The sequence below is a fragment of the Pyrus communis genome, chromosome 8, assembly GCF_041283825.1.
Source record: "Pyrus communis isolate YQ-2024b chromosome 8, ASM4128382v1, whole genome shotgun sequence".
Taxonomy (NCBI): Eukaryota; Viridiplantae; Streptophyta; class Magnoliopsida; order Rosales; family Rosaceae; genus Pyrus; species Pyrus communis.
This window is the reverse complement of record NC_142572.1, coordinates 15629475-15638965: the sequence shown is the minus strand read 5'-3', so window position 1 is coordinate 15638965 and position 9491 is coordinate 15629475. Positions and strand designations below refer to the sequence as shown.

General features: G+C 39.8%; 2 protein-coding genes across 2 annotated transcripts; one reads left to right on the top strand and one right to left on the bottom strand.

Annotated features, from left to right (window-relative positions):
- On the top strand, positions 1-4816 carry LOC148695176 (uncharacterized). The gene is made up of 4 exons (XM_088698318.1): positions 1-1126; positions 2492-3098; positions 3366-4218; positions 4709-4816. The coding sequence occupies exons 1-4, from the start codon at positions 1-3 to the stop codon at positions 4814-4816; spliced, it is 2694 nt and encodes an 897-aa protein (XP_088554444.1).
- LOC137718499 (tocopherol cyclase, chloroplastic-like) lies at positions 4580-9318 on the bottom strand. The gene is made up of 10 exons (XM_088699270.1): positions 8658-9318; positions 8320-8564; positions 8016-8095; positions 7735-7811; positions 7456-7625; positions 7184-7281; positions 6961-7068; positions 6448-6564; positions 6058-6207; positions 4580-5058 (listed from the first exon to the last, which is right to left on the bottom strand). Exons 1-10 carry the CDS (start codon positions 8894-8896, stop codon positions 4882-4884), a joined length of 1461 nt encoding a protein of 486 aa, XP_088555396.1. The 5' UTR covers positions 8897-9318; the 3' UTR covers positions 4580-4881.
- Positions 9319-9491: the final 173 nt, after the last annotated feature.

The following is a 9491-nucleotide window of genomic DNA, read 5'->3' as shown; positions in this document are numbered from 1 at the left end:
ATGGCTGAAGAAAGCTTAGTAAATTTGGAAGGAGACAACTTTCATGCTACTCCACCATCACCACACTCAGATATTGATATCAATCCAAATCAACGTCTTAGTTCTGTCTTGCTAAATGAGTTTAACTATCTTCCATGGGAGAGAGCAGTTTCTCTTGCTCTGGGAGGACGATCAAAGCTTGGTTATGTTAATGGTGCTATTCCAATGCCTGAGACTACCTCACCGGAGTATGATGCTTGGCTATGCAAAGACCAGTTGGTCATGTCGTGGCTACTCAATTCCATGGATCGTAAGATTGCAGAAATTTTTAGCTATGCTGAATCCTCCATGACTCTTTGGAAAAATCTCAAGGAAATGTATGGAAATCAGAACAATGCAGCTAGAGTGTTTCAGTTAAAGAAGGACATTGCTGGTTTGCAACAGGAAGGGAAGCCATTTGTGCAACATCTTGGAAAGCTGACCACTATGTGGAACGAGCTGAATGTGTATCGACCACACACCATCGACGCTGCTGTGCTAACTAAAAGAGCCGAGGAAGACAAAATATTCCAACTCCTAGCAAGCCTGAGCCCTGAATTCGAAGATCTTCGAAGCCATATCCTCATGAATCTCGACCTGCCTTCTTTTTCAAGTGTGTGTGCCACAATTCAAAGAGAAGAGGTTCGAAGGAAAGTCATGACCTTGGACATGAAGGCAAATATACCAGAAGCTAGGGCTTACTTCTCTAACCAAAAACTTGGTGAGGAGAGAGGCTACAAAGGAAAGAAAACTGGCTTAAAATGTAGCCATTGTGATGCTGGTGGGCACTCAAGAGACCGATGCTGGATTCTTCATCCAGAGTTAAAACCAAAGTTTCCTAGGGATAACAAAGGTGTCTCGAAAGGCTCGTACAACCCTTCTTACAAGGCAAATCATGTTGCCACAACTTCTTCTGATGGAGCACTGAAGTTCACCACTAATCCAGCTGCACTGATCAACGAGTTTGCTATGTTTCTTCACAAGAAACAAGGTCTTGGAGATAGTGAAGGACCACTAAATCAGTGTGACAACAATCAAACTGCACTACTAGGACAGTTTGCTGGCTTCCTGGCTGGAAATGAAGGCGTGGTACAAAAGGACATCCCAGGTATCTTACACTCCTTCTCAACTGCTTTCAGCATTGGTAATGTGCATGATTATTGGATTATAGATTCTGGAGCCACTGATCATATGACTAACAAGTCTACAAACTTGCATAAATTTGAAAAAATTTCTATTCCATCCCAAGTGTCAGTTGCCAATGGAAAAAATGCTATGGTTGTGGGAAAAGGAAAAATACATTTGATCTCAAGTGATGTCGAGTCTGAGGCTCTTTATGTTCCCTCATTCCCTTTTCAACTTTTATCTGTTAGCAAGATCACAAACTCATTAAATTGTCTTGCCATTTTCTCTCCCAAAAATGTGATCTTTCAGGATGTAGTCACCAAAAAGACGATTGGTGAAGGATTTTTCTTAAATGGTCTCTATTATCTTTCCAAGCATATTCAAGTTCCCAAGGTTTTTCAAGTCACTTCAAGCTTAGCTCAAGAACAACAACTTTGGCACCAACGTCTAGCACATCCTTCTGAAAAAGTTCTATCCACCTTGTTCCCAAATATGTGCAAAGTTACAAGTCCTTGTGATGTTTGTCATTTTTCTAAGTTTACTAGATTACCATTTACTTCCTCTTTGTCTAGGGCTAGTAACCCTTTTGAAATTGTGCATTCCGATGTTTGGGGACCAACTATAGAGTCTTTTGATGGATACAAATATTTTGTAACTTTTGTGGATGATTTCACAAGGATTACTTGGTTGTATCTTTTGAAATTTAAAAGTGAAGTGATGGAAGTTTTTCAAGATTGTCATAGACTTGTGGCCACCCAATTTGCTTCAAAAATTCATATTTTACGATCAGATAACGGCACAGAATATATGTCTCATAACATGTCACACTACTTGAGCACGCATGGTATATTACACCAAACAAGCTGTGTTGGAACACCTCAACAAAATGGGGTGGCCGAGAGGAAGAATAGAGATCTACTTGAGAAGACTAGAGCTCTTATGTTTCACATGAATGTGCCTAAGAAGTTTTGGTCTCAAGGAGTCCTTACTGCGGCATATCTCATCAATAGATTGCCTAGTAAAGTGTTGAATTTTAAATCACCTTATGAGGTCTTGAAAAATAGAAAGATCAACTTTTCCCATTTGAGAGTCTTTGGGTGTACATGCTTTGTTCACATTCAAACTCAAAATCGTGACAAGCTAGACCCAAGGGCTGCCAAATGTGTCTTTCTAGGTTATTCATCTACCCAAAAAGGTTACAAGTGCTATAATTCAACAACTAGAAAAATGGTTGTTTCAAGGGATGTTAAATTTGAAGAACATGTTCCTTACTTCTCACAATCACTGGATTACTCTAGACAGGGGGAGCATTTGATGGATTTATTTCCTTTTCCATATCCAAACGGAGAAGATGCAACATGCACTCCTAGTGATCATGTGCCGGATGATGTTAACCTTCACTCGGTGGAACATCTTGAAGATGAAAACCCTTCCTCATCAGAGATTCACACTGCACCCTCCAGTGATCCTTCCAACCATGATGTTGTTCAAATACCTGTAGTTCAATCTCCTACAGTTCGTCGCAATCCTGCACGAGAGAGGAAACTTCCATCCAAGTTGCATGATTATGTGACCTACACTGCCAGGTATCCCGTGACTGATGTTATTGATTATAGCAAAGTTTCATCTTCTTTTGCTACATTCCTAAGTGCCATTAATGAAGCTCGAGAACCTCAAAGTTTTCAAGAAGCCAATCTTTACAGTGAGTGGAGAAATGCTATGGCAGAGGAGCTTCAAGCCCTCCATGAAAATAACACATGGACTATAGTGAAACTTCCAAAAGGAAAGAAGGCAGTGGGGAGTCATTGGGTGTACAAAACTAAGTTTCATTCAGATGGCACAATCGAAAGGAATAAGGCTCGCTTGGTTGCTCGAGGTTTTACACAAACCTATGGCGTCGATTATAAAGAGACATTTGCTCCGGTGGCAAAAATGAACACTGTTAGAGTATTGTTGTCGGTTGCAATTAATAATGCATGGCCTTTCTTTCAAATGGATGTTAAAAATGCTTTCCTGCATGGTGAACTTGAAGAAGAGGTTTACATGAAGCTACCCCCAGGTCATCCTCAATCAAACAATCCAAAAATGGTGTGCAAACTCCATAAATCCATTTATGGTCTCAAGCAAAGTCCACGTGCATGGTATGCCAAGCTCAGTCATGTTCTGGAAAGGGTTGGTTTTTGTCGAAGTATTGCGGATTCTTCCCTATTTGTTCGTTCCAGCTTAGTGGGTAAACTAGTTGTGCTCATTTATGTTGATGATCTAATTGTGACAGGTGATAATATGTCAGAGATTAATGCTCTTAAACAGTATCTCAACAACAAGTTTGCTATCAAGGATCTTGGCACTCTCAAATACTTTCTGGGCATCGAGATGGCACACTCTCATAAGGGTTTCTTCCTCAACCAACGCAAGTATGTCATGGATCTTCTTCACGAAGCAAAAATGACAGATTGCAAGCCTGCTCGTACCCCCTTGGATAGCAACTTGAAGCTAAAAACTCACGGTGATCCAGTTCCCAATTTAAGTTACTATCAAAGAATGGTTGGCAAACTCATTTATCTGACTATCACACGTCCTGATATATCATATGCTGTCAGCATTGTTAGCCAGTTTATGCACTCTCCAAGCATGGATCATTTGAAGATTGTTCATCGTGTGCTACGTTATCTTAAGGGTTCCATTGGTAGAGGAATTCTTATACGCAACAATAGTCACACTCAGATCTCAGGCTATACCGATGCTGACTGGGCAGGCAATTCTCTCGATCGCAAGTCTACCACTGGGTTTTGTACGTTTGTGGGAGGCAACCTAGTTACCTGGAAAAGCAAGAAACAAAGTGTTGTTGCACGCTCTAGTGCAGAGGCAGAGTATCGTGCTATGGCGTCCACTGCTTGTGAACTTATTTGGCTCAAAAGCCTTCTGTTGACTTTAGGTTTTCCTCATCAACAACCCATGTCCCTACACTGTGATAATCAGGCCGCGATGCACCTTGCATCAAATCCTGTATTCCATGAGCGAACTAAACATATTGAAGTTGATTGTCACTACGTCAGAAATCAAGTTCAGTCCAAGGTGATCGACACTCACTACACGCGCAGTCATGATCAACTTGTGGATATTTTCACAAAAGGATTACCCTCTGCTGATTTTCAACGTCTTTTGTTCAAGCTTGGATCAATTAATCCCTTTGATCCAGCTTGAGGGGGAGTATTGGAAGAAACTTTACTTTTCCATGTTTCCTTCCATGTTTTCTGCTTCCATGTTTCATGCTTTGCTTTTTACTTTTCCATGTTTCCTTCCATGTTTTCTGCTTCCATGTTTCATGCTTTGCTTTTTCTTTCTTTATGTTTTGCTTTCCTTTCTTCCGCTCATTTATATGAGCTTTCCTTGTAAGTTACACACATAAGCGAGTGAGAGCAGCATCAAGAGCACATTATTTCAAAACCAAGAGTTAGTTCCTTGTATTACTTGGGAGTCTTGGAGGTTTGAACCAAAGATTTCTAAACTTAGGATAACCATTAACCAACATTGGTTTCGTTCCTTTAGAACTGAAAATGTGTAGAAAGCAACACGATCTCATTTTTATGATTCCGAACTAGGTTTCAAAAATGTTAGGAAGCTCATCAGCAGGGTTGTTTTCACTGTTCTGACGGAAAAAGACAACGGTTAACAAAGACTTCAGTCGTTCAGTCCCGAAAAACAAGTCTGAACGTCAACAAAGCACCGATCAATGGGCTACAGACCAGGGGGTTTGAATAATGGAACCAGATTGTATAACCCTTCCACATCAACGGGAACTCTGAGAGCCCGGCTAAGGAGCTCGGGTGTTGTAGTTTTGCCCTTCCAAGTACTGAACCATGGTCCTCCTCCAACTTCTACTGCGGCCATGTTACTTGAAACATCCAATATCATCTACAAAATAGACAAAATCAAAAGGCTTGAATCACAAGTAGGTTTTGCACAAGTCATCAAATCATTAGCTAATATATCAAACTACAGTATCTTGTAAGCCAGAAACATAATTATTGGGGGAAAAAAAGGGTGCGGCAAACATTTTATCAGATAAACATAGCGGTCGTTGGACTCATGAACCATCCCCAATCCCATAGTCACATTGACAAATAAATTCCCATAACAGAACCTATAGGTCAATTGAGACAACTCATGAACCATCCCTAACCCCATAGTCACATTGACAAATAAATGCCCATAACAGAACCAATAGATCAATTGAGACAATGTCCCATCACATCGTCCAATAATCCAGGCCAACTTTAGCAGACATTTTTTTACTAAAAACCGGCACAAGTCCTTCCAATAATGGGAAAGAGTGATAGAAGTGTGACTGTTTGGCCAAAAGATATCCAATCCTAACTACAAAGAAATGATTAACTTATCCATGGTCACTGGTTATGGCTTGTTTAATGTTCTTTAATTTTCTTGTTTAATCTAAAAGTTGGAAGAGCAAATGGTTACCTAATGATGGGTGTTATGACTCGGTCTATGAAGAATACTCGTGCCGTGCCTGCTTAAAAGATTTTGGGCTCGTGTTGGCCATAGAAGCACTTTCAGCTAAAAATTTATATGTTCTAACTCAGGTAATCAAGAAAACTGTTGCTTATTATCCATGCCTTGTCCAGAGTGGCAAACCAGGGAAAGAAGTGTGTTATAAATGGTCTATTAGCATAGTTTTTGTTTCCCACGGCAAAGTAAAATAAAATTCCGAGCTTTTACTGACAAAAAAAAAAATGTAAATGTCAAATAACTAGTCATTTTAGAGTTGTATGGCCTGTCTAAAACATATTGCAAGCCTAGGACACAGAAAAGAAAAGAGTAATTGAAGAAAAGGAGAGTGAGACCAATAAATACATGTGTATATAATATATATGTATATGAGTGAAAACTGCGCACCTTCCCCTTGTTACCATCATATCTTCGTTCCCACATTTTTAATTTTAGATCACCGAAGCAAGTATCTTTACAAGCTGGAGCAAGTCCAGCTTCTGATGTTGGAGCACACAAAGTTGTACCAGGATCCTCTGTTGTTGCCTCTAATTCAACCTGCTCATTAACAAGAAAAGTGTGTTGGGTGACTACAAAGATTTTCACCAATATTATCAAAAAGGCTAGAACCAGCTTGAACCTTCTGTTAGTGTTATGGTAGAGATTTCATTTCCACTAATATTACCAAAATATTAAAGACCACCCACCACTTAATACAGCTATAGAGATTTCATTTCCAGGGTATACTACTACTATCAAATCTGAGGGAGGGGCAAGATGAAAGAGACGTTCAATTACCATGTGTGTTTCATTCTCTGCAGCAATGGACCAGTAACCCCAAGGAGCAATTTCCCAACTAACAACACCATTCCATGGTACAAATTCATAAAACTTTCCACCATAGTGAACTCCAATCTGCATCATAAATGCATGAACATATTAAAGGGGAAAAAATGCAGGTACTATTTGTTAGCAATAAAGGGCAAGGTTACCTCCAACTTGGAAATTTCATGGATATATCCAATTCTTAATTTATCATGAGCAATTGTAGAATGCAAAGAAAGACAAGACTTTGTTTCATCTTCATCCATTTTCCTTATAGCATGTTTAATGAAGAAATTTTAGAGAGACCAACACAAACATAACACAATCTTGAATGGCAAAGAAACTGCTCAACCCTTACTTCCCCCTCCTCTATGAATCTCATTTAAAATTTCCTCTCAAAGATAACTTAGCAAAATATAAAGTGAGCAGAAGCAAACAAGGGAAAGAAAAGCATCATTTTCAGAGCAATCTCCACTGGAAAAGTACCAAAGCAGCGTTTTCAAAAGATTCTGTTAATCCAGGTAGTTGCCGCAAACCACCGCCTGATGTCAGAGCAACTTCTCCAGTAGCGCCTTCAAAAACATTACACTGAACCTGCAGTGTGGCATCAATCCATCCAAATAAATCAGTGGATGCCAAACCACTAATACAATGAAGAATGAGATTAACCTTTACTATAATAAGAATTGATGAATGGATAAAAGCCTACCCAGAACCATTTTCTTGGGAATGCTCCACCCCAATTCTTTTCAGAATAAGAAGGGGCATTTTCAAACTCAAATCTTTCACCATCCCACTCTATCCAACCTGAGATTTAAACGAAACCTGAGACAATGCCCTGAAAAGTGTGTACAGGTTTCTAAAAAGAGAAAATTTTGGAGTACAGGATATTCAAAAGAAAGAAACACATGATTGTCCAAAATAAAATAGCTAAATGGTACAGAAAATATTTGCGAGGAGTTAAAGGACATAAGCAAATGCCTGTTGACAATCCACCAGACATGCATATTTGCCAATGGGGTTCAAATACAGGAAAAGCTGCTAACCAGCCTGCAGTAGACTTCTGCTTAGACCCAACATCACCCCATCCATAAATTGGGCGGGTACTGTATTCCCAGCGAGCAGTTGGCACAGTTTCTACATAATCTGACCTGACACGAACAAGATTGTACATCAAAGTTCTTATAAACTCTATGGGTACGGGCAACCCATATTTGCACAGGTCAAATGAAAAAAAAATAAGAACAAGGAGAGGCGTACCTGCCATCATCACAAATGGAACCTTGATGCCAAAGTGGGGTGACTTGAAAACCTTCTATCACTCTACTATCGAATTCCTATACAATATATCCCACAAATGTGGGGAAATATTAAAAGAAGTAAACATTAATGAAAACCAGTATTTTCTGTTGCAGCCTAACATAATTCTCACAAAATGACAATTGCAAAAACGACGTACTTAATTAGAAACTAAGTGGTCATCTAGAAGAATAATGAATATAAGCCGAAAACAAAATAAGGTTCAAATATAGTATATTAACCTTCGGAGGAACCTCATTGTTCGGAGGCTTTGATTGTTTTTCTGCTATAAAAGTGTTCCCCAACATAAGCTCATCCCTGCCTATGCACTAAAAACATTAACAACCAGCATACTTAAGGTGGATACATGAAGAATCCTAATATAATATAGAAGTCAAAAACACGAAACTTAGGACACGGACACCCAAAAGATAAACAGCATTTCTTTCATCAGATAACAACACATCGTCCCGAAAAGTTTTGAAATTTGAAATTCTTCAGAAACAACAACTTGAGTAACATTTAAAACAGAAAAAAAGTTCTTACTTCCCCAAAAGTTCTGAGATTCTTCAGAGTACTGGCAAATGTACTTGTCGTAGGCACCCAGAATTTGAGCACCGACCCCGGTCGACCTTGGCCCGTTCTGAACCAATTCTAACGCCGTCAGTGGCTTCCGGAACACGGGATTCTCAACGGAGTACATGAAGCAGAAGCTCTGCCTGCGCTTCGGAATTGCAACCTTGAAGTACCATCCTTCAAAGAATTTCCGGCTCGTTCCATCAAAATGGTACCTAATTACACAATTAATCACCAAAAAAAATCACCCAATCGAGAAATTAAATCCCGAAAAATGTCAAGAAATTAAGCTCAATGCACATACATACCCGCTGTGAGGAGTTCGAAGGTCTCGATTCCGAGGGGTGGGGACGTAGACGGAGCTCGAGGCCGCTTTGTCCTGCTGAGTTGTGGAGGAGGAAACGGTGGAAGTGGTTCCAAACCCATGCTTCAGAGTCCTCAAGGAGCTACGTTTTGAAGAATGAGAGAGGAGAGGGTTTCTGGTTCGGAAGCTCAAGCTTGGAGAGAAATGGTGGTGATCGGGCAGTGAAGAGAGGCTTGAATCCATTGCTATACTGGGATGGAAATTGAAGAGAGAGAAAGAGCGGGGGGAGAGAGAGAGAGAGAAGAGAGAGAGAGGAGGTGAGGTGTATGCTAATGTAAACTTTTGGTGTAACAGTGCCAGGTGGGTGAGAGATGGCGGGTAATTTGGAAGCAAAGACGAAAGAATGTTCAGAACCCGGGCCAGATTTACATGAACCGAAACCCAAGCCCATATACATGAACCCGAACCCGGACAAGGGCGGATTATTTGCTGTAGAATTGTGATTTGACGAGTAATGTTCTTTTGTTAGGCTGAGACCCTGATTAGTTTGGAGTAAACCGTAACTAGTCATGTGGGATCGAAATGGTTGATATGGACTTTGTGGTTCATCATGTATTCTCTTGTTAAACACTTTGACGCGTTATGTTATCATATTGTCAAGGAACATATATTCAAAATGATCAAGATCAACAGTTTGACAATATAAACGTTATATTATTTGGTAAAGTAATGTTTCTCGTATTGAATACCTATAATGTCACAAAAAAAATTAAGGGGTAATGATTTTCACAATCACATTTTCTACTTTTGGAATTCTTTCTCTTGTTTTTGTCTATTG

Coding starts and splice junctions, on each gene's coding strand:
- LOC148695176 (XM_088698318.1), top strand. CDS start 1: ATGGCTGAAGAAAGCTTAGTAAATTTGGAAGGAGACAACTTTCATGCT. Junction 1,127..2,491: donor GGTACAAAAGGACATCCCAG/GTATCTTACACT, acceptor ATCCAAACGGAG/AAGATGCAACATGCACTCCT. Junction 4,219..4,708: donor GAAATCAAGTTCAGTCCAAG/GTGATCGACACT, acceptor GAAAATGTGTAG/AAAGCAACACGATCTCATTT.
- LOC137718499 (XM_088699270.1), bottom strand. CDS start 8,896: ATGGATTCAAGCCTCTCTTCACTGCCCGATCACCACCATTTCTCTCCA. Junction 8,565..8,657: donor CTTCGAACTCCTCACAGCGG/GTATGTATGTGC, acceptor TTGTGTAATTAG/GTACCATTTTGATGGAACGA. Junction 5,059..6,057: donor ATGATGGTAACAAGGGGAAG/GTGCGCAGTTTT, acceptor TCTATTTTGTAG/ATGATATTGGATGTTTCAAG.